The 26243-nt window shown below is 36.2% G+C and overlaps 1 protein-coding gene across 8 annotated transcripts in view; it reads right to left on the bottom strand.

The window, feature by feature from the left end:
• MLLT10 (MLLT10 histone lysine methyltransferase DOT1L cofactor) overlaps positions 1–26243 on the bottom strand; it is a 127495-nt gene that overhangs the window by 83750 nt on the left and 17502 nt on the right. For all 8 annotated transcript variants that reach the window (XM_027887592.1, XM_027887593.1, XM_027887595.1 and 5 more), the window contains 4 exons: positions 20494–20548; positions 8172–8281; positions 3955–4058; positions 1369–1462 (listed from right to left, as the gene is read on the bottom strand). In XM_027887592.1, the coding sequence (XP_027743393.1) occupies positions 1369–1462; positions 3955–4058; positions 8172–8281; positions 20494–20548 (363 nt within the window). The remainder of the gene's footprint in view (positions 1–1368; positions 1463–3954; positions 4059–8171; positions 8282–20493; positions 20549–26243) is intronic.

Here is a 26243-nt window from a genome sequence, read left to right on the forward strand (position 1 = left end):
TAGTCCAGGACTGCGAATAGTTTACACTAGGCCAGTGTTCTAAATGTTTGTTATTTCATCATATATGAGGCAGCATTATAAACACACTTCAGGTTGGTGTTTTATCAGCCAATTTTCAGTGGAATAGTAGATATACACCACCCACCACCTTCGGCAGTAAATATTAAGCACTTGTATTTACCAGGCATTAACAGTCACAAATAATCCTAAAGAAACACTGAAACACTTAAAACGATCCTGCCAGTCTTTCCTGTTCTTACCACTACAGCTTCATAATGGAAAGTTAACTAATCATATGTCAAATACGGAGTTATGTCTTTATCATTAAAATTGCTTTTTAAATAAACATAAATGTTCTTAATCACAGCAGCACTGCAACATTGAAATCAAATGCATAACAATGTAAGGGCTTGCTTTCCCCTCTAAGTAATAAACCATTTTTCCTCTTTTTGTATATATTCACCTCATGATAGTAAAAAAAAAAACAAACCTTAGTTTAGTAAGGCCCTGAAAGCCATGACTTATCTTAATTATGAAGCAAATTCATCAATATTCACTAGAGCAGAGAGCTCACCTCACCAAGTTTAACTTCTAGAAAGCTAAAATGGTTCACTGGCCCTGGGTTACCTCATTGCAATCTATTCAAAAGTCATACTAAGTATTCACCTTTTTTAGCAGTGAAAAGAAGTAATCTGCAAGTTTAACTATACTTACAGCAGTATCTGAACGTAAGTCTATATATTTTAATATTCAGAAATAACATTTTTTAAACATCAGTAAGTCCTTCGAGTCTGCACCCTCACACATGTACTCAGTTATCTGGATCTGTCAAATTGGTAAGAAGTGATATGAAAGTCACCAGAATTCTGATCCAAAACCTAATGAAATATCTGAGAAATTTCAACAGGTTTTGTTTGTTTGTGTTTTAAAAATCAAACCTCAAGTCACTTCCTTGAGGTCATGTATAAGAGAACTTAAAGGCAGGGAATATCTGCTGGATACACAACGAGAGACAGAATTGAAGAGGTGGGGAGAAGAGTAACAGAAAAAAATGGATGGTTTCTTTACTCCAAAATGGACTAAATTCCTAGAAGGCACCTAAACAAATAGCAAAAGAAAACATTACAGGAGTTCAACGAAAAAAGAACACTAAATGTGCATGCTATTTTTGGCAGAGGGGAAAAAACCACACATCTAGAAAGTAACCACTTATAAAAACATTTTCAGCTAGTACTTCTGTACCTGTGTTTTAATGAAATACAATCTACCTTTTCAGCTAGATGAAAATATTATTTCTAGTGTTTATGGCAATTCAGAGAGAAACAATAAGTCAGTGACATTTATTTATAGAATTTAACAAATACATACCAGTTTATTAAAATGGTATTTACAGTAGCCACAGTATTGGACGTTATCTGCACCATTGCCTTCCTCTTCACAAAGAAGTCCTGCAAACTGTGCACTAAAAATAAACCAAACAACATTCAAGGAAAGCAAATTTACACCAGCTGGTACCACAATATCAGAGCTCGTAATGTATGGATGCTTATATATGCAACTAATAAGAGATTTCCACAAGCGACTTCAAGCGGCACACAAGCACAAAACTGATCTTTGTAGTCCACGGAAAAAGAGGTATCGTTCACACTTTGGCCTGATGCCTTTTTCAGTCTTTAAGGCACTCACACAAGCTTATAGCTTGCAAATCTATACTTACTATGCAGCCACTCCCACAAATATAAACCAAGCAATGATTCTAAATACTACACAATAATACAATAAAACTAGTGATTCTCAGCTCAAATTCAAGCAAAAAATTACCTATGGAAAGAACAGTTTTAAACAAAACCATACTGTAGATCCAAAGATTTTTTTTTTTCAGAAGTTGCATACATCCTTATCTGATTTGCCAGGAAAATCACCTTTTTTCCCTCCCACTAAATAAAACTGAATTACATAATAAATCAAACCATATTTATTAGTTTAAAATACTATGGTACGTCAATCTCTTTTAAAAAGAACGACTTAGAAGTTGCTTTACCTGGGCTAATTATTACCTTATTCTACTACATTTTTTTCAAATCAATTTTGCTTTTTACCATTTGTAATGTTGATTTATTTTCTTTATCAAAACCAACTTAGATACTGAAAAAACAAATATTCAGTTTCATTTTCTGTATCATTTTCATTACCATACTAATGCAATGTAACAGTCAAAATGATGCACGGGAGTATGAAAATGAAAACAACAACATATAAGGTGGTTTATTTTCACCGCTTTTTAAAAATATGCTCTTGGGAAATTCTACTACCTCCTAAATACATGCACATCTACAACAGATATCAACCACAGAAAACATTCAGGAGAGTCTCTTCAAGCAAAGATTTATTGTTCTAAGCTTGGTGTACAAAAACCAAATGGACTCAAGCTCTTTCTTCACTAGATATTACTTTGTTAATCCCAAATTGATACACCTTGCCCTGGGTTTTTGCCTTCGGTAGTTTTCACATTTTTCTTCCATTTTTTTAAAATATTAGAGAAGCCTCTCAATATCCCCAGTCACAGCACCCTCCTGCCAGATATCGCTTTATAGTAAAGACCAAGGTTTTGAATCAAAACATTCTAAAAACTGGCAAGATAAATATTTTAATTTGGAACGTAAGACTTATGTTCTTCACGGCATTCACTGAAAACAGGGTTTTGGGAGAAAGTAAAAAGATGAAAAGGACTCTTGTATGCATCCAAGCGTTTGAAAGGAAAGAGACCTTGTCATACAAGCACTTGGATGTATACATTTTTTCACATCTGTAATTAATCCCTTTACATGGTATGCATGCTCTGAGGAACACAATTCATTTTCACAATAAAAAGAAACTTGACACTGATCACATCCAATGAAAAATTAGAGGCTTACGAAAGAATAAAACCTGCAAAATAGTCAAGTTATTAAAAGGAAAAAAAAAAAAAAAGAGTTGCCACGAAATCAGCACCCAAACATAGAATTAAATCCTTCAAGAGTTGCACAGGACATTCGAATTATCACTTAGTTACACTGAAGCAAAAACCTTCTAGTAATTTAAGTAGATGTGTAAATACCATTTCCCTGACTAAACTGGTCATGCAGCAGCATACTGGGGCAGCTCATAAAATAGACAGGTAAAGTCACATATTATGTAGCCAGACAGCCTATATAAATCTGCTAGCTACCTACTGCAAAATAACTTCAGCTGAAATCAAAAAAACACGTCATGTTATGTAAATGCCTGTAAATTTTGGGGTGGAATTCTTTTTGCCTCCTTTTACATTTAAACATGTGGTTTAATATAATTACCCAGCCTCTTTTAGAAGTCTATAAAGTGAGATAAGCATCTCCTGAGTGCAAGCAAAACTAAGTATCTTGAAGTGTAATGAGTCAGATGGTGGAGGACACAGCTGTTTTTCTCCAACAGTAATACATGAAATCTGAATACTTCAGGATAGATCTGTACATTTACTAAAAAACAGTGAGGTGAATTACCCCCAAATGTTTGGAAATCCGTACTGGAATGGGTGAATCTAGTGCATTCTTACATACAGTTCAGTAATTTTCCCACAGATTTACTAGAAGTAAGCATCAAAATCAGTTAGCAGGTAAATAATGTCTTCACACTCCCATATATAAATACATATCATCTAAGAAAAATTACATAAGACCAGAAAAAAAAAAACAACTCCCCCTAAACCTTACACAAAAGAACACACACCATTTCATACAACCCAAGGGAGTATTACCCTTTTGCAGCACAGCAGTATCTCCACTGCCACTGCCATATTGTTAGTAAACCCTATTATAATAAAAGCAAATACCTTTACTGTATTTCTTTACTGAAAAATGTACTAAATAAATTATGTTTATTCATCACAGTGTGTACATTCTGGAATATCAGAGATATTAAATAATAAAGTATACTTACCATGTTACGTGAAAAGCTTGTCGACATCCATGTTTATTACATGTCATACAAGCACCAGTGGCTGCTTTACTTTCTCTGCCTTGTTCATCACAAATATAGCACGTCTATCAAAGAGAAAATACTTAATATGATAAGAAGAATACAAGTAAGTTCTGTGTTACAGGAGATTCTAGGCCGAGAACTACTGGATTCTGCAGATAAGCCTATATAAGTTTCTTTATGAATGTCTAATTAGGCTTGTTTGCAAAAGGAGATTACCTGGGAGACCCATGGGTTCTGTGCAACACTTCACCAATGTTAAGGCAGTGCAAATACTAATTTGCTTACATTCCGTATCACTGTTCAACTACCCAAATGGTTAAACAGTCAAGGGTTAACAGCATTAAGCCTCAACACTGTCCTTGCCTTCAAGTTTGTGTTTATGTCCTTTTAGGTCTCAATCATTTTTACAGTAATTTAACAGAACCTGTACTGGTGGCATTCAGAAACATTAAATTAGATCGAGTGCCTACTGGTGCAATATGCCATATGGTATATATGAGTCTGTCTACACAGTTACACACAGAAAAACCACAAACTTGACATTTTTTGTAGGTTGAGTGCAAAGAATTTTCAGAAGTGTCATAGCATCCTTCAATATACATATGATGTTCAGTTACTTTTAATAAAACTGGTGTTTAAAAGAACTCTGCTTTAATTTCAGCATAACTTGGACAGTCCCATAAACATCTTGGAAGCTAATCAAGCAAGAAGCTTCTGCAAACAAAAATCAGTATATCAAATCTATTTCAATCTCCAAAAAAACCTCAAACAAAACCAACCTACCTAATACCTGAAAATCTTCTCATAGAATTTTTGTCAATTTATTTGTTTTACTGGGATGCTATGGTAATTTTTAGTATTTTCAAAAACATTCCCAGTAAAACAGAAGAAAAAAATTAAGACAAAAAAGCTCCAAATTCTTTCTTATTTAACACTTTTTCTTTTTCAGCATGTAGCCAGTAAACACGCTGTACAAAAGTTCGATACTATACTAGGCATCGCTACAATCTCTCACCAGTATTCCAGAGATAAATATCAGGCAAAACTAAATCTGTTTTTATTTTTTCCTGTCCTAATTACAGAAATACTATTTAGAGAAGTTCTATATCACATCACATTTATGTGCAAAATGTAACAATTTAAGAATACATTTTTAATGAAAGTATTATTCAGCACTGCAGCAATTGTTTGTTTTTAAATGAGAGAGAACCTTACTGAGGAATAAACATAAATGACACAATGTTAGCTCTGTAGAAATCCCATTACAAGATCTCAGATGAGAAAAGACAAACTTTTTTACGTAAAAAAAAACCCTGTCTGTATTTTAACTTATTGCAATTCTATCACAACCTCCCTTCAGTGCAGCAGAGAATGAGTTGAATAATAAATAACAAATAACATCAAACAGGGTAGTAGAAAACACACTTGAAAAAAAATGGACCAAGATACCACTGAAATAAATAAAGAAATATATATATAAAGCAAAACCAGCACTACTTAGACATGAAAATGAGCGAAATTCTGAGTTCAGAACACCCTTTTACAGAGATTTTTAGAACACTTAACATGAGGTGTCAGCTAACTAAAGCATTTTTGTTAATATGCAAGGCTTGAAGGTAGGCAAGTCATTCTTGTACAGTTTCCACATGACTTTAAGAAGTATTCAACCCAATAGCTAATATATCCTAAAATCATACCCTATATCCTAACATTTGAAAGATCAGAAAGGGGATAATCCTGCTTAATTCTTTGCCTGGCTTCTTTTGTACATCAAGGTGGTGTATACTGATAATTCAGTTGTTTGACAGGGTCTGAGGCTGGCTGCTTTTTAACTTTCCATACCATGACCTGACACATTTAGGTTTTAGGGACAAACAAGGTCATGGTCTATCAACCTCATCTGAGTCATTATATTAATTGTAAGTAACTTCAAAGTAAGATACCTCTATAGACGGAGAGTTCAACAGACCCCATAAAACTCAATCTTCAGTTCCTTTATGGATTTTTTTCAGAATTCTGTTTTAAATTCTTTATTTTTTTCCACACCAAAGCACAGAAAGAAAAGCAATATAAGCATTCCACTTGGTAGGGATGTAGGTCCTATTTTTTCAGCATTTACCCTACATGTAGGGTCTGCATTTCAGGACTTCTTAAACCAATTTACAGTAAAATGACTGAAAAATCACAACAAACAACCAGCTACATTATGAACAACTTTAAACACAACATGGAGACTGCTTACCAGTTTTAATAAGCTCAAAGAACTATATTTCCTACATCAATCAGGAGAAATATAAAACCTGTTTCCTAGTCTTTCATATGAAACAGGGCCAAAGGAGGTTCATCCTCCCATTCCATGATGAACAGTAAGTTCTCTGTCGCTGAGCTTCTCAACTTATACCTTCTCTTGGACACACAAACAATTCCAGAAGCCTGAGAGCCTTTGTCTTTCTTTCACAAGGAAGACTTTCATGCATTTGCAAATCAATGCAAATGCTACACCTCTGAAGCCTCTGGAATGTGGAAGTTTAAAACTCTCAGTGTCCCACCACCTACAGTGGCACTGCTCTTCCAAGCTCTTAAAGGAATAGAGTACTGTGACTTCTCCCAAATTCATTGCAAAAGAAGCTTTTGACTCAGCAAGAAAACTTTACTCAAAAAACTACAATAAATATCTTAGTTTCTTTAAAGGTAAAATATATATTTTGCAAAGATGCCTTTATGTTTCTGCCAATACTTTCCCTTCAAAGATTCAAAATGTAAACCTGCTTTGCAAAAGCAAATACAGAAGGAAAGATAGGGAAAAAAAAACTTATAAAGCAAAAAGTAATTTGAGAAATAGTTTATTCTAACAGCTACTCAGTAGCATTCCCTGATCACAGAATCAAACCTAGGAATTGTATGGAAATTTCTCATTGTTGCAGCAAGTGCTGAAAGGGAAGTCTACCAGCTGCTTTCACTACCAAGGCAAATCAATTGCACTTATTTTTTTATCAGTTCTTAGAAGAAATTCCTAAAATCCATAATTATATTCCATTATCACATAGTTTCAAATGAACCTGAAAGAGACAAATAAAGCTGACATAAAGTAGAAAGATACTATCCATGCATAACCATCCAATAACAAACATCTACTAAACAGAAGAGCAACTAATAGTCCGTTCCTTTTTGGAAACAACTGTGTAAGAAGAGCTTTCCTGATAGCTAACACGCTAAATAAATTATTCAGTGGATTTATTCTGTAATGTGACGTTTTTTATCCAAAAGCAGGCAAAATTCAGGATAATAGTAGCCAAATGTCTCTGTATTCATATGCCTCATGCTTTAGTGTCTGCTGTGTTTCTTCTTGCATTTAAGATTACTGTACTTGGTAATTCTGTGTATTTTGCGGCGTTTAGTAAAGAAAAAAGTGCATAGAAAGAAAACATGGTAAATTCAGCACTATCTCCTGGCAAAACTCCAGTGATGTTTATTTTGAAGACTACAATATAAATTTCCCCTTATGGTAATTTTCTTTGGTCTCTCTTTTCCCCCAATTCCATGTGCTAGTGCGCTGTTTCATTGCTCTGCCTTTTGGATTTTTTATTTAAAGTCTCATCACACTTTATAAAACATTTCATCTCACTGACAATTACTTAGGAGCAGTTCTTTTATAAGCAAATAATCCCACTAAAGTGAATATTGTTTACAAAGGCAAAAGTCTTTTCCAAATGTCCTCTGCCAACTTTAGTCTTCATACATTAGCATACCTTTTCTTCCCAAAAGGAATGTTCATGAACATATTTATGTTCGTATCAATACTTAAAACAGTAGGACTTTGTGGTAATTAATAATAACATTTCAAATAAGCTGTAACAGTATTTAACCTAGAGGAAGTATTTCACATTCCTTTCAAAATAAACTGTTATTCAAAGATCACGATATTTTTAATTAACAAAATAGTCCCTAATCTGTAAAAGATTAATGAGACGTGGCAGATAACCTTACAGCTTAATTTAATAATATAGCTTTAATAATTCTTCAATTTACCATAAAGTCGTAGCAGAAAACAGAGCAGTACTACACACATACATTAATTTTATATGAAGTGCATTCTAAGAAGTGTAGTTTTACATGATTGAAGCTCACAAATTTTAAAATAAACACAATAGATATAAAAAGACATATAATTATACCTTATTATAACGGTCATGAGGAACAGACTGCAACACGATAGGTTCCATTGTAGAAACATTTGCAAACTGCACCTCGGGAATGTACAGAGCACAAACCACATGAGCCCAACCTACAAAAAGTTATAATTGTATTTAATTGTAATGTTTTCTAGAAGCTCAAAGGACATTTCAATTATAGAACAAAGAAACTTTTACAACACTTTTTTTTCCATGGACTGTTTTAACTGTTTAGAATATTACAGGCATTATGTTTACATTCCATTTTTTGTTATCCGAAGTTTAGATAAGCTGTAATACATTTTTTAATTTAGTCAGGGGAAAATTTATACAAGTAATACTCCATGAAATTCAAATACTAATGATTTATACAAACAGTGACACACAAACGGAAGAACAGATTAGTCTTAAAATTTCTTGGATTAACACAGTCAATGCATAAAAGCTATGCAAATTCCTGCAAAAGGGAAGTATCATCTGACCAAACTAATATTCATGCAAGCCTTACCACCATAGAAAATTTCTGTGTTTATTTTTTATTTAAACAAGGTCATTCTGATTAGAATAGACTCCTGTTTTCTTTTTATTGAAGGAAATCCCAACTCATACACACACCCCCACCCCACACCCCCCGTCCCAAAATCTCTTCCTTCTATAAAGGTGTGGCTGGCTTGTTTTTTCATAGGAATACAAACTCCTATATCCAGTCCTATTCTAACTCATCAATTTGGGGTCATCAATAAATGGTTACTTACTTACCACACTGTGCTTTAACAACACTTTGAGAAGCCAAGGTTCCTAATTGCCTAACATTTGGCTGGATGGGGCTGGGGGGAAACACCAATTCTACTAATTGGAAGCCTTTTTTCAGTACTAAGATTCTCAGAGTTGTTGGTTTGTTCCAGCGGACGACTGTTTGCCGTAACTGTAAATTTAGCAGAAGCTGCTATACAGCTAACCCAACACACTGCTATACTGACACTAATAATAGGATTATTAAGAGTAACAACACCTCATCTGAAAGTGAATTCGGTATGGCTAATTATTTGGTGTGAATTCTGCTCTTTCCCAAGAGGAAAACTAAAGCCTCTCCTCACAAGACGTTCACTATGCTTTAAAAATAACTGCTTTCCTCCTACCCAGGCTTACTTGTATGCAAACATTAAGGACATAAAATGACAGACTCACATAATTAGATAATCTAGTAGATTATTAGATTAGGCAAGCAACGTAAATTATCACTGTGCAAATGCATGCTATAACGAAAGAAGAAACCAACAGTAATGAAAAACCCCACACATAAACCCCACCATACTGCCTCACTGCAGGTCTTTTTGAGATTTGTTTTCATCTTGTATTTTCTCAACTACTCTAATGAATCTAAAGGCTTTTTATTTCTTCGTCTAACTGTACTTTGACTCAAACTGAGCTAAACACAAAACTGTATTTGCTTACAGTAGTACTGTTGACCCTCTGGAATGATATTTAGAATAAAAAGCACATAAAAAATTCCAGAAGCTTTTCTTAAAGCATAAATCTTCTCCAGTTGCTTCCAATGGATCTGTGTTCCCCCTCCCGTTTGCTAAATCGGTAGTTATAATTTCTATAGCAAATTAAAAGTGCACACACACACCAGTTATAGTCAATATCATACATATCATTCTATATACATTTCTAAATACATTCTATACATTTCAACTGCAACTAAATACAGTATCTCTGCTGCTTCACTATTTTATTCACAAATAGTTTCATTAGATAGTAAGGGTTTTAAGGGTTTTTCTAATACTTGCAAACTACCCTATGCCAGTCATTATACTGAAGACAAATGTTAACATGATGTTGATGGGAATATTTATCTTTAAATCTCTTCTCAAAAAATTAACTCAAACAGAAACACCGTTTATCTAATAAAGCCATTAAGCCAATAGAAAAGTGACACTGAGATTTGGGGAAAAAACCCTTCTTCAGTTAGCTACACGTAATCAGATGGCAAAAGCTTTTATTTCAGATGTAATTAAACCTACACTACAGTTACCCTGACATATAATGAAAAATTATTATGTAAGTATACAAAATATACCAGAAATTTAAAAAAAAAAAAAATCACTTATTAACACAACTGAAATTTAGGTAAAGAATTTTCTCTTAGTTGAAGAAACCAGTTTCAGAAGTAACTTTACCTGAATACTGTTCCATCACTATCCAAAAAAAAACCAAAAACCCAAACCCTACAAGCTTAACATATTGCTATTTCCAAAATACAGTTCCAGGATACCTATGGGCAGTAGCCCCCTTTCATCTTTCATGGGAACAAACCCAGTATCCATACAACGAAACAAATGAAGTACCACAGCAGTAATGCACTTTTTGAACAAGGGGTCAGTAAGAGCCCAGAGAACTGAGAACAAGGGACATTTTCCATTGGTTTCCATCTGGCACCTTCAGATTCTAGATAATGTGACCTTGCTGAAAAGTCACAGTCTGTTCAACAGTAAGTTAACCATAAGGGTGATTGCAGCACTCCTATATTACCAGCCTCAAATGCCTCCATCAAAAAGAAGCCTAACTCCAGGGCTCCCACTCGGATTCAGACACCCTATACACAACTTCCTAAATATTCTTCTGTCCAAAGTTTAACTGGTGAAGAAATATAGAATCCTTAGAGAGCAACACCCAGCTCACCTGGAAAAGTCAAAAGAGACAAAGAAGCAGCACCTGTCCCTGAAGAAAGAGTAAGGAAGGTATTTTTTCATAACAAGTGTGGTTAAGGACTGGTTGTCTAAATGTGCTGTGGAATCTCCATCTTGGGAGAACTCAAGGTGTCTAGACTCCTCCACAAAACTTTTGAACTTAAGGGAGGTCAAGAAGATTCAGTTTTGCCATATAAGGACCAAACAGTAGTGGAGGAAAACGGAAAAGGAAGCAAACCACCACCCTTTTCTTAGGCATCAAAAGACTAATCACTATCGTTACAAAGGATAAGCATCAGAAGTCAGGACACCTACAGCCAAACACAGTGAGTGTGAGCTCTCTCCTCTGTCTCTGGTGAAAGAATGAGCTAATAGCACAGAAAAAGACTTTACTTCTCATGTTTTCTCCAAAAAGAGTGCTCTTAAACAAGTAACACAGTACAAGAAATCCTTCTTAATCCTCTGCTGACACGTCTTTCCCTTGCAGACAACTACTCTCCAGCTGCACACAGAGCTCAGAATCCCAAGAGAGCAAAGGACGTATTGCCACGTCCAGAGTTGAGTGCTTCTGTCTACTGTTTCCTACTGGATGACAATTGCCTAATTTGTCTGCAGGGGTAATGAAACATTCTAAAGAGACACCCATTCAAACTGTACATAAAGGTCCACAAAGGAAGAAAGCATTTTAAAGGATTTATTATATTAAAAATGACATTAATTTCATATTTTTCAATTTACTCCATCCAAGCTGTAAAGATCGCACTATAAACTTCCTATTCAAATCGCTTGTTACGTTATTCTTGGGCAACTATAATTTCATCAGCAACTATACATCTTTCCCCTCCTTCTCACCCAGGAATAAAAAAATCATCATTAAATCCAGTCCTTTTGAGCTATACAAACGTTTAAGTGTGAAAAATACTGTTGTACATCCACGTTTTAGATTTTAAAATAAAAATCTCCAGTAGCACTGTTCTACACATTCAATAACATTTAAAACATTCTCACTACTTTCTGTTGCAACTGGAATCATTTTATCAGCACTCCTCTTCAGCTAAGCATCCCACAGAAGTAACAGAAGGATACTCTTATTTTTTCCGAATTGTTCTCCAAATTTAGCCAGGAACTCATGCCATTTTTGAGATCACTTCTGTTCCAAATGAGTTTATTAAACCCACTTCTATAAACCATATCATTTACTGTTTAAATCAATTATAAGCTTCCATTCCCTTGAGCTGTGCATAGTTTGAATCCAAACAAATGGTCACAGACTTTATTATTTATTTTAATTTTACTTATGAAACTTGCAATAATTGCTAACAAACTCTTATTATTCCCACTAAATACTTCAATTCACTTTTGTGACTTCTATTTACTTTTGGACTTCTGGTTATATCTCCCTTTCAGGACAACTTTGAGTGAGAGGAACATACATTTTTGCAAATGCAGGTATTGACAGATTGCAAAATGTTCTTAAAGTTTTCCCTATACTCAAGATTATTTTATTTTGGCTATGTTATTTGCCTTATGTAACTATTTTTCAATCTTTGAGAGAAAGTAGCCATTTGACATATGCGCCTTCTCAATAATAGTATTTTTACCAGATAATAATGCCTGGGTTGCTTACTTTAAAATAAGCTTAATTTCTTTTTTTTAAACTAAAGTCTAAGAAATGTATTATAAGGACTGAAATCAGTCATAGAGTTTGCTTGTTTCTGTGCATTCTTATCAGAACTGCTTTCTCTGAAACTGCTGAAAAAAAAACCCTCAGGCTACCACGGACTGACAGGCTCACTACCTCTTTTGTTTTAAACAATCCAATATTCCACAATAATCAATGTCTCCACTGTAAAATATCATCGGTTTTTAGTTTTTACTTACTGGTGATAGACAAAATAAAATTAGAAATATTTACTTCAACAGTGCTCTCAAGCTCAATAACTTCAGGAAATGCTGCTTACATTTAAAAAAACCCCAACAGTGTGCTTTCTAAGAAAACATCACATAACTATAACTAGGACAATTTTTTTAAAGAGATTTAAGAAGCAACTTCAACCAGTGTAAAACAACATCAAAACCCACACATAAACCAATCCCAAGATCTACTTTGATAACAACCATTTTTTCCAATATCAGAAATTCAAATTCTTGTTGAAAAGTCTTCAAAGTTTAAATACACCTTATGAAACTTCCAGCATTTCACTTGAGTCCTTTTTGATTTTGATTATCCCACAGAAAGACACTACTGAATTTTGCCAATTTTTAAGTTTCATTCTAGGTCACAAAATGTTTAATTATCAGCACAGAATTATCCAAATTTTACCAGTCTTTCACTAAGATTTTTACTTCCAGTGGCTAACTGGTTTTTAACTCAGTAACAACCTAGCAGTACATATTGAGCACGTATAATTTTATTGTACATTGTTCATTAACATTCAGAGCAACAAAGTTCAGACTCCAGACCCCTAGCTGATGTATCCCAATGTGACAGAAAACAAGGAACTCCTAACAATTTCACTACCAGCAGATACAAGACTTTACCAGCAAAGGACCCTATAAGCAGAAGCAAACTCTATCAAAGTAAGCTAAAATTAACAAAACTCAGGAAGATAAATAACACAGAGTATGTTAGCCATCTAACTAAACTTTTGCCTCTACAACTATTGCTTAATTGCCCAAAACTTGATTCACAAGCACTTTCACCATAAACTCACAATACTTTTTTTAGTGCAAATTTTGGTTTTATAGTCTTTTAAGTCTTCTAAGTCAAATAACAGCAACTGACTCACAATCCATCCAACCATACAGACCAAGGGAAGCTCATGTCTAGCCTGTGAATTAACAGCCAGAGGAGGGACTACACCAGGGCTGCGCAGACCCAGAGCAGGGACTACACTACATCCCACGCTCAATGCTGAAGCTGTGCTGCAAAGCACTAAAGCACTGCAGAGGCCAGAATCATGAAGTCACCCTGAGCTCCAGCCACAGTGCCAGTCTGGTCCCACAAGAGAGCTCTGGGATATGATGATCATCTCCTAACCATGCATCAATTCCAGAGCAAATTTTTTTTATGCATCCTAAGTTCCTACAGAGTCTGTTATATCTCATTAAGGAAGTGTTACTTTATTTCTAACTACAGCTCACTTCCAAACCAAGTGAATGTATTTATTATTGCAGCATGTATCTGTATATGTTTCTTATTAGAGTTCCTCCAGGTTGTCATTTAAGGATAGGCCTCAATCCATTTCAAATACAGACTGGCATTAAAAAGTAGGGTTTCACTCTTTACTTTCAACTGTTATTCTTGCCCTCTCCCAGCAGCAGGAGTTTGCCACGTGGTAGGGTAAATAATTTCATTTTCATCTGATTACTAACCTTGTGAGAAACTGAAAAGTTTACCTTCCAGCAAGATCAGTAAATAGGTTGATGCAATCCACACTGAGGTCATATGATTACCATACACAAAACCACCACTGAAGAAACACCCAGTCATGGGAAAACCACAGTCCACTCGTTTCAGCAGAGGTCAGCAGCTGTCCCAGATTACATGAAAACTGCACCTTCCCTTTCCACAACTATCACACCTGCTGGCTGACCCTGAGACTGCACTCTATCCCACTCTGCTAGATTCACCTTTCAGAGGTGTACCTAAAACCATTACTGCTAGTATTTGCCAACAGGAAAGATTAAGTACTATTTTAAACCTTAAGGCATTCCGTATACTTTAGTTTTGACCCTGCTCTTCCTTTTCTGCAGAAACAAGAAAATCTGCAGAAAATAAATCTGTCACCTTAAGTTACTTTCTTTTCCTTACTTTATTAAATACAGGTTTAGAGTTTGCTATTGTTAATATAGCAGCATTATTCACTATATTGTTTGATCCATTCTTCAAAAAGATGGGCAAAAAGAAGGTGCTCATATTAACTGCTAGAGCTCTCATCACTGTGGTTGGTAGTCAGCCTTATCACTGGTATAGAATGGACAACTTCTGCTAGAAAAGTAAAAAAAACCACTATTTGTCCATGAAGAAAAGGCTTCATCCTACAGAGTCCTACTACTGAATTTCACCAAACTCTCCATTTAGAAAAATGTGCTCCTGAACTAAAGAAGTGATTCACTCTGAATCATCACTCAGCAGCACAACACATAGTTTGTTTTTAAAACAGCAACAGATAAAGTTCCATTGGTCCACGGAGTAAGCTAATAGCTTTAATAATTTTGTCTGGCATGCTGTGGAATTAATGGGTTTCTCCCACCTCCCTCAAGAAATCCTTTTGTACAACAAAAAGAAAAAATGTCATAAATAAGCATTTATGATATACATTATGATTATCAGCAATATAAATCATAAATATACAATATATTATATGGTAATACATATATTTATATTACTGGAATATTTTTACTGTCTTTCCCAGTACAAAAAAAAAAAATAAATACACTCATAAACTCCTGCAAATCTGCTCTCAAGGACCAGAACATTTGCAGCTAAACACTTGCAAAATGCATACAGCTCAGTGTGTACATATGACATTACACCATCCACATTCTTAGACATTAACACCAAGAAAACTCATCAGAACAGTAAACCTGACAGTGAGAGCTGCTGACTCTAATAATAACAACAGCAACAGGAAAACCCAGCATATAATGTTTTTATAGACTTGGGAAATCCCTAGGCTAACCCATGGGGTGGGAAGAGGGCCTGGACTTTACATAAAACCACCACATTGTTATCTGGCCTTTCCCCAAGCAGCTGCATGAAAGAAGTCTTGGTGAAAAGTCACACAAAGAATGCTGTTAGACAGCATTCCTGATCATCATCCACTGGAATCAGATTTCAAAGTAACAACTTATACAGAAAAATCAAGCCTTTTAGGCTTACAGAAAATTGTGTACAAAGGTTACTGCAAGAAAACTATTTAATTGGGAGATGCACAGTATTAGATACAAGTGAACAATCTGCTTAAAAAACTGCACATTCAGTATTATGAGAAGATAAAAGAACTGGGATTCAAAAAACCATAATCACTTCAAATGGTCATGATTTTATTTCCTCCTGAGTGTCAAAAATCCAAAGGAAATTACTGCAACAGTTAAAGAAACATTACTGAACTGAAAGGCCCCAAACTGCCAAACATCAACAATTCTCAAGTATCTTTAAACAAATCCTCACTTGTCACTCTTCTGCTTTTCAAAAGAATGTGTTTATATTTTATGCAACTACTAATCCACATACAAGAGTACCAAGCTAAAGAAAAAATTAATCTTTCAATAACCTTCTAACACATAAGACAGCAAATCAATAAGCAACTCATATACATATCAAGTTTTGTCGTTTCAAAAAAATTTTGTATTCAGTTGTGTGTTTAAAACCACAATGATGCCCCTAAATGAACATGAATACCAAATTTATCATGCAATTCTGTCAATACATGTATTCAAAGAGAAAAGCTCCTCTGTCAATTAAATCTTACTTTTCTACTTTTTATCAATAGGAAATTAATAAATAAAAAATGTTAAAAAAAACAGTAAATAGCTTAATATAGTTTACAGAACCCCAATCTCTGAACACTGAAGAAGTCTCAATGTTTATATAAAAACAAATACAAAATCCAGATATAGGGAAGAATATTTTTGTTCACAAAACCTAACCACAGCTGTAAGATATTAGGCAGACAAAATAATAAAACTTATTCAAATCTTCTTCCTAACATTTCTGGCAAATACCCCATCATAACTGTGCAATATCCCACTACTTTTAACAAATTAATGAAATAATGTGGGCAGCTAAATACAGTTAACTCCTAATAATGCTTAGGATAGATAAACTCATTGGCAGACAAGCCACATCACAGACACTACTTCAGGCTACACTCTGCTAAATCCAAGTGTACCGTTTCCAAGATCTGTGCAAGTGCGGGAGCAGAATGACCATTTTCACACAGTGCGAAGACCAAACAAACATATGCAAACAGAGCTTAGCTGCTTCTGTTCAGGGTCAGCTCATGTCTGGACAATGGAAAGCACAGGAGGGACACTGAAGCAGACTAGGACATATTCCGCTCAAATCCAGGCAGAATTCTCTCTTTGGGCTCACTACAGGTTCTGATTACAGCACCAGAAGCCACTGTCACAAAGCCAAGAACAGGCAGGGGCCTGTGTACTCTCCAGTGTACCCAAAAAGGTTATGGGAAGAGGTATTGGAAAGGTGAGCACAGAATAACTGATCCTTGCCACTTCCTGTCACTTCACAAGTGCCAAGTGGTATCAAATAAAACCACGAGGCAACAGGTTCAAAACAAACAAACTGATGTACACCTTGACACATCGTGCAGCTCAACTGCAAAACGCCTTTCCACACAACATTATGGACACTAAACCTTTAACTCTAATAGTGTGATGGAACTCTTCTTTTATTAAACACAAAAATATCATCTCCGGTTCAAGAAGGCCCGAAGCATAAATATTTGTAGGCTGGGAAAGTATTCAGAGAAGGCACATGAGAACTTTCCCAAGAATCTAGACCACAGTGATAAAAAGAGCAGGCCAAATGTTATTCAGCATCCACGATATGCTCCTCTCCTCTTACTATCTCAGGTTGTCACTTTTAAGTTCTAAGATCCATGACAATACTGCCCCAAGAATACTGTATTTAAGGTATCACTGAAAAGCGTAATTCTGTATTTGCCACAGATGATAATAGAGAACCCAACATTAACCCTCGGCAACTGTACTGATAAGCACAAGCAAGGCAGAGCAGATGGCTCCAACCACAAACGTAGAAACCTAAAAAGCAAATCTAAAGAAAAGGTGATCTCCAGAAGGTCAGATAAGCAGCAACAGGCCAGTAAAAGGAGAGGGAACAGAAGGAAAAATGCACACAAAGGAACCTCACACCATCTGGGGGTAGGAGAGAGGGACAAAAACCCTCACAGAATACCAACACAATCACACCATACACCATCGTAATGTACAGTCAATTAAAAATACTTATAGCCCGTTTCAAGTACTTATAAAAAATACAAGTTTGATTCCCAAACTACTTTGTCACACATTACAGTGCCCTAGAGTTCTTAAAGGCAAGATAACACCTTTATAGAAGGGCTGTAAGATTAGACTGCTTTCAGCTACAGCTGTGTGACTGTGAGTGAAGACAGCCAATGTACAGGCTGCTGCTCAGAGAACAGGCCTGGCCATGCCCTTACATCAGCAATAGCATGGGCAGCTGGGTCAGAGAAATGACTCCATGCAGTAACAGCATCTCACCACAGGTTAAGAAAATCATGGAACCCATTAAGATCCCTGACATAAAAGAAAATACAGTACCTTCAAGGCCCAAACCACATTTCTTCACCTTATTAAAAAGCAAATATCCAGAAGACTGTTTAAAAAAAAAATCCACAAGAGCAGCAGGCCATGTGTGAGCTCAGCTATCTGCATACTCAAAAACTGCATTGGTTTTCTGGCTACAAAATAAAGTTACTTGTTGCCAGAAGACAGAAGGAAGCATAACTTTGTATCACTGACATAAAATCAGCAATTTCTTCACTTGTCCTGAAAATCTAAGACCATTTATTTCTATACTTAGACGAGACTCCATAATTACAAGTTTATAAAGCTAGATCCTTACAAGATTTTATCAGAAATCTTTGTTTCAAAGTTTCTTCAGAAATACCTGCATCATTTTATCATTTCACTTGGCAATATATGGTGTAACAGCATTAAAAAAAATTAAGTATTAACATACTGTAAATGCCATTTTCAACTGGAAAGCCCAGTACATGATCTTCAACCTTTATTCTTTAAGTTTGAAAATCTTCTGACACAACATCTTGTTAGACAACTCTTTGACAGGAAAGTTTGGGTTAAGAATGTAGATTGTAGATTCCTGAAATGCAACACCAGCCAGAGTTTTTTTTTTCCAAGGTTAGTATCCTTCTGTAAATCTCTTATTTAAAGGACATTTGGTCCATTGCTGTGTTCAACACCATGGACATGGTCTGTTACTACTAAGGCCGGATGTTTTCAGAAGGAAATATAAATTCTTAAGCCACTCACCCTATGAAATTTTCACTATGAAGCTTTCACTGATGAAAATACTTGGGCATTAAAATTATAGTACACATCTTTGCTACTTAAATAATTTCAATCTTATACAGTAACTCACTTCCATACAAGAATTTATAATTATAATAGAGCCATAAGAGAGATAACTAATAGGATGCTCAGATCTTCAGTGCACACTGTCAAAATAAGTTCTCAAGACTTTATGCAAAGAAAAAGTTTCAAAACCAACACAGACAACAGCAAAGCACTCCCAAATGCTACTTGAATACTACCTGAAAACACAAATTTTACTGTTTCAATTGATTTGAGGCTTTCTTATCAGTTATTTCCTAAAAAAGAAAAGCGTTCAGCAGCCATTTCTGAAGAAATTAATTTAATGCTGCCATGTATCAACCTCTCTTGAAAGGAATACTGAGGAAAAGGAATAAGACTAAAGTACTGGGCTGGTACTTAAGATGATAGTTTCACTGACACACGACAACACAGCCTCAGTACAATCTCCCAACACACACACACACAGCGCCAAGTTCACTAAGGTGTGCAAGAGAGCAGACACTAGAATAGTAAACCTGGAGCATATACTGAATAAAGCAGTCCAAGAGTAGACAAGAGGAGATCAGCCCAAAAATGAGCAGGCTCTGTGTTCCTGCAACTCAACTGCAACAGAAATATCAAGCTGCATCAACACTAAGCTAAGGTATAATTAGCCTAAATATTATGTATGCAGCATAAAATCTGCAGAATATAATTTACACAGACACAGACTATGCAGACTACATAGACTGTCCAAATGAAATCCATAATCCGGAACAACACTTTCTCCTCTCACAGGAGGAAAGGGCTCAGTATCAAACTGACAAAGGCTATTTACAGAGAAACGATGGATGGGAGTTTGGAAGTATCTAGTAAAGAGAGAAGAAGGGATTTCAGAAGTGATTGAAAAGTTCATTGCAATTTTTCACTCATATTACCCAGCTAGTAGTATAAACATAATCAAGACAGGCTGCTCAGTGGATATCTTCTCTAGCAGTTCTACTCAGCAGGAGTAGAACTGATGATAACCTGAACAGTGAAACTAGAAAGATGCAAAGGAGGGGTAATCACTACTGCAGCTTTCCAGCTCTAACTTCTTTGTTACAGAACTATTAGTAAATCAGGCATGAAAGAGCCATCCTTTGAAAATGCACTGGTGCATTTAGTCTGGGCTATAGACATAAAGATTCCACTTTCCTCCGTGAATGGTGCACTTTCAACAGCTTTCTATAAATGCTCAGGCTCCAACTAAATACACTTAAAATTCACTCATTTTACACATTAAAATCTTATGTTAAAATGTCATTCTTCTGTTCCTTTTTCCTAAAAATGCAACTGAGAATAATGGTAGATGTTCTCAAACTAAATTCAACCTAAATTGGACAAATAAAGGTTACTGTAAAACAGTTATCTCTTTCCAAACCAGCCAGTGTTTTTGCTTATGTTTAGGTTTTCTAAAATTTTTTCCCACAGATTTATTTCCCTCATACAAAATAAGAGAGTTCACAAAAAGTAAGAATAAAACTTACCCCCATTATCTGTTCTCTTTAAAGCACCATCCTTATGAGGGCATAATTCACATCTCTAGGAAAAAAAAGCAAAAATAAAATAAAAAAATGGAATGATCACAGAAGCATTGAAAAAGAAACCACACACATCAAAGCTAATATCTGACATTAAGGAAGCTACCATTCTTTAAAAGTGAATGGGTGTGTTTCCCCTTAATCTTTACTTGAATATTAATGTTGGTTTGTGACAAATAAAGCTTTCTCCTCCAGATCTTGAAACTATGACATATATTAAAGCTACTTGCTGCTCTACCTCCAAGATTTTATTCCTGGATTCCACACCCTGAAATTCTGGAGACCTCCAAAAACTATAGCATGGGGTAGGACTTACATGTTGAGAAACTTGGACACGGTCCAAAAACTCCCTACCATTATTTCCTTCTCCTAGGATGTCTGTATTGACCAAGGTGTTCAATCACAAAGGTGCGCCGTGGACATAATCAGCACGTGTGCACACACTGCTGACTGCACAGTCTCTGCTGACTCTCACTTATTCTGAGAGCCCAAAAAAACCTCATTTTCTGCCTCAGAAAAAGGAGGTCAGAAGTTGACTCATCTCTAAAATTCTTCAAGACTGCATATCTGGAAATAAGCATTTTGACATAACATTCTTCCAACATACTTCAAGACCACAACAGAAAGGTCTTTCTGCTATCACTGCCTCCTACCAAGTTCCTAATATCAAGTTTATCTCTAAATATCCTAGGGCAGTGTGAACCAATTCCATACAAGAGATCACAGACAGGGAACAGGTTTGACACACATTCCACTCCAACTGCTCCAAATGACAAGCAAAGGAATATCATTATAGGACATCCTATACTTGGGAATCACCTTATTGCAAACTTTAGGTATTTCCAGATTAGGGACAACTCAAAGCATACCACCTTAACAAGCTTTTAAGGCAAAGGAAAAACAGTCTGATAATCAGATGCAAACTTAACACCACACCCTCCAAATGGAGAGGAGCACTCGGCAGCAGGACAGATTTTCTCCGTGCTCCCTGAACAGTGCTGTTCTCCATTACCACTTAACTGACAAGACAGCAGATATAGGAGCCTATGATGCTACAAGTGCCTCAGAAACAGACTGTGCAAACTTATGTGAGGAACTAGAAATTCCATTCCTGAAATTCATATGGCTAAAGAACATCTTGATGACTATGTTAACCTTTAGGACTAAGTCTCCTAACCTGTAAAAAAAAATTTATATTAGCAGCAAAGAGGCTTTCAGAACCAGTAGAAGAGAAAAATTTTTAAATTATTTTTGCTCAGTGTATTGGCATAGAGAGCTGCACACAGAGAGAAAAATCTTTAGGATTCTTTTGTCTTCTGCTTTGCTTATCTCTCCCTTACATTCACTCGCTAAAATGAGCAGCAATCTATTGAAAGGCAGCATTAAGTCTACGGTGAAATTAGGATATAAAAGTGGTTGAAAACTTCTGAATCATTCCCTAAGATGCCTGTAGACTGGAAGCATTACACCTCTTTCAATTTTTAAAGTCAAGACACTAAAACGAACTGATCAGTTCATTTTGAACAAAATCCTACATATGCAGTATATATATGAGCTAAGCTGTATCTTAACACTTCAGCTCTTCAAACATTAAATACCAAGTGCTGCAAAACACACAATAGTAGTAGTTTCATTTCAGTGAATGTATCATACACTGAACCAGATTCCCAATGCAAGAAGCCTGGTATGTATTGACAGTAACAGAGCATTAAAGTTTGTTCCCACCCCAAAGCTGCAAGCTGGCAGCTTAAAGCCAGTGAGAAAAGATGATATATCTGAGGCAGGGAAGCTGCTAGCATAGTCTACCTTGCCCCACCTCTGCAAGCCTGTGGAAGTTTGACATACATTTTCACTAGTGGTAAAACCAGTCTAGGAGGTTCTCTTCTTCACTCCACCACTCCCTCAGCTGCTGACACAGCTATCTCTATAGGCCTACCCCTTAAACCAGATCAGTGAAATGGAGTAAAATGAACTTTTTAACATTTTTATTTCAGGCTACATCACTGATGCAATTTAAGAATAAACCCACAATCAGTTGCACCAGCAAAACTGAAGACAGGGAGCCACTGCAGTGCAGCATTAGTAATCAGAAAATTATCAAGCTACTTGAACAAATTTCACCACAAAATAAATCAAAATGATTCCAGGACACTAAGCTGCAAGGAACTGAACCAGTCCTTTATGCAGAAGAGTTAAGCATGCTCCATTCAGTCTCATCAGAGCTCAGCTTCAGCTTCACCTGATTTATTTTTGCCTCCTATTGCCAAAAGGACTCAGGTCCCTTAGGCCTTGCCCAATTAGTTCTCTGCAGTCCTGGCTACAATCAGAGAAGATGTAAGACAGAAAACTGAAGTGGAGGAGGGAACTTTGACAGCAGGAAGAAACTTCAGTGCAGAGAGTTCTGCAGAGTATCCTCCTACTGGCAGGGAGCAGGATGCCTGCACTCAGCTCTCACCCTGCTGGAGGTGGGCAACTCTGCAGTGACATCTGCGCTCTAATGACGCAGAGCACTTCTGGTACCATGAATTCTGGGTACAATCTGAAATAAAGTAGCATCCTAGTAAACTAATACACCAGTGATCCCTTCTACTCCTTTCTATGGTTATGAATCTAACTCCTTCCCAGCCTCCACATTCTCAGATTCTAATCTGTCATCCAATTCTGCTCTGCCAAGTTTCAATATACACCACATAGTAACACCAGTAGCTTTGCCAGGTGGGAACAGCAAACCTCATCCCTTAGCAAATTATCCTTTTATTTTACACTTTATTAATAGTTCTGAAATGGATGGAATAAAGTTTTAACCTTTTTGTCATGTATATTGATGATGAAACACAGTATATGGAATAATGTGACCATCCATACAGATGGTCTCTAATATTTGAGCACACAGAGCATGGCAGGGCTCTTTTCTCCAGTTGCGTGTTTTAAATCTTACCTCTGGCAGAGGATTTCTGACACAGATTTATTCTCTGAGCATTCAAAAACACTGTGGGGAACTACTAAACTAGCTGTGGGGGGCAGAGGGGGCAGGCAGCACACACAACACTCACAAGATACCACAGCATAAAAACAGCAAGCTGCTATGACTGATCAGCAATTCAGATAAACCATCAGCAGGTTAAGCTGTGCAAATGTGAACACTACAGAGGCTGACTGTGATGCAAGAGAATAACCACATCCTTTGGTGTGCTGAAGGGCACTAGCCCTATAGTAAGGAGGTGCAGCAGGTACAGTCACCTGAAGTAGATCTGAAGAGGAGTGAAAAAGGCAAATACTGGCTGAAGAAACACTGAATGAAATTGTAGAACATATCATCCCTTTTCTTCCTGTCCTTACAGAGTGTCACATGGACATCTCACTTTTGCAGCTCTTTGGTGGAAGAGCCTAGTTCGTGGATCTAGGTTCTGTTCAAACAGAACTTGGGTGAACTCTCTGCAGGAATTGCTTTGGACTATGATGTCTCCTGTAGAGGACTAAAGTAAAACCACTCTCAAAACTGTGCAGCTGGAACAGTCTGACAGTGTGACTCTCACAACTCACTTCTGAGCTACGTAAACAGCAACTTAATTAAGCAAATGAAGACTGATCCTATAACCTTGATGTTCAGGTAAATTGAGATTGCCTGGGCCTGATGAAAAACCCACTGCTTCCTGAGGAGTCCAATCTTTAAAACGTCACCCAGCAGAGAACTAAAGTGGTCAGAAGCATGAGAGACCCATGCAAACAGTGAAAGAAACGTCTCTCTGCCTGACATTATTAAAAAAGTAAAAATAACCAAGAAGAAATAAAGAATAGTAAAAAACAAAAAAGATGTGAGGTATCCACTGAAGATATCCATCAGAAAAAAAGTTCAAAGACTGGAAAATGATAATAAGACGAATAAGCTAAATAGTTCCAATTTCCTATACTGAATCAGTTATAGTCAAACTTGGTTCCACTGCATTGTAGCACAAAGAGTTCTCCCTCTATTTTAGATAAAAATGCCTTTCAATTTTCACCAGGACTATCCACCTTAACCAGCAGTGGATAATATTAGCCAAATCTTATTACTCGCATCTTTTTGGTTAACCTAACTCTACCAATTTTTCAACTGGAAAGGCATAGAGAAGCTGGTTTAGTCCAAGAGACTACCTGGATCTTATTGAACGAAGAGCAAAAGGCACATGGCAGATAGGAAAGACAGAGACAGGAACAAGACTATACAAGTAGGAGAGAAGAAAGAAAATAATAACAGGTATATAACATTGTTCTTCCCTCAGGGTTCTGTAAATTTGGAGCACATTCATAAAGCATCATCTGCAGACATCCATTATATGCTGTCTCTTGTTATAAGAAAACGAAGGTCAAAGAATTCTTGTGCAAGTAATTTACTGAATTCCGGTCCAAGCTAGGCCAATGGAACCATTCACCTGAATAATGACTGTCAACCAAGTAAAGTCCTGCAGGACTGAATTTCCAGCATTGCAATGAGGCAATAAAATGTGTCTCTCAATGTGACCTGTTAACCTAAACAACACAAGAAGATCTACAGAAGATTAAACAGACCACAATCCCTTAAACTTAGCCTAGAAATCAGGCTGCAGTTCCAGCTGACTTTACTTCAGGCTCTCTTTAAGGTAACATAATTGAACACTGCTGCCAGAAGATCACTGGCCATCCCCTGCTGTGTACTTCCTTCTGCCTTCCTTGCTCTGGGAAAAGCATTCAATTGACTATATGAAAATCCTAATCAGCAACCTAAAAATATTTTTTTTTTCAGCCAGATCACTTCTTTGAGCCACCTTTCCATAAACCCATATGCAACAATGTCAGATAACAAATGTAACAGGAACACAGATAGGGAGGTGGGAAAGGATATGAAGCATATAACTACCCTGGTTCAGGAGGTGGCATCACCTACACTGGCTATAAATGAGAGTGGAAGTCCAATCAAAGGCCTTATTTGAAATAAGAGATAAATTTTAAGAAAACATACACCACATCTGAAACAGATCAATTTAATGTCAGTAGTAATACAGACAGATTTCTTGGGTCCAGATCCAAACATATTTATTGGGTCAATTTTGTTTTGATATTTCCCTGATACTCATATATTCCAAGATTTTTAATAGGCATCAGACATATCCACAAACTGTTTAGTTTAGAAGCTTATTTTCCTTGCCAAGGTGTACACACTTGTACAGCATGACACACTTCCAGAACAGTTTTTATTCTCCAAAGTAGTTTTTGATCACAGAATTACTATTTCATATTGCTTGACAACAGGGGGGAAAAAACCAAAACCCCAAACCCCAACAGTATTTAACTGAAGGAAATAACTTCAAGAGACAGCAATGAATGATCCATAAAGTTACAAATAACAAAATAGTAAGTTACATAAAATCAGCATCATAGTTCTTGAAACCTGACACAACCTCTTCCAAATCTTTCATCAACAGGAGTTAAAAGTTGTCAGACAAAACATTTTATTCTGCTGCTCCTGTATTTGTTATTTAAACAGAAGAACAGTTAAATCCAATTGTTTTTGCAAATTTTAGTTCACATTTTAGTGAAAACATGAGCTGGAAGACAGAAATGAGGAACAGAACCAAGACCCCATAATCCAGGAGGAAATGGTCCATGATCTGCTATGCCACTTACACATCCACAAGTCCATGGAGCTGGATGGGATCCGCATGAGGTTACTGAGGGAG

This window comes from Empidonax traillii, unplaced genomic scaffold (genome assembly GCF_003031625.1).
Source record: "Empidonax traillii isolate 1590-97213 ecotype Southwest subspecies unplaced genomic scaffold, ASM303162v1 scaffold217:size1918799, whole genome shotgun sequence".
NCBI lineage: Eukaryota > Metazoa > Chordata > Aves > Passeriformes > Tyrannidae > Empidonax > Empidonax traillii.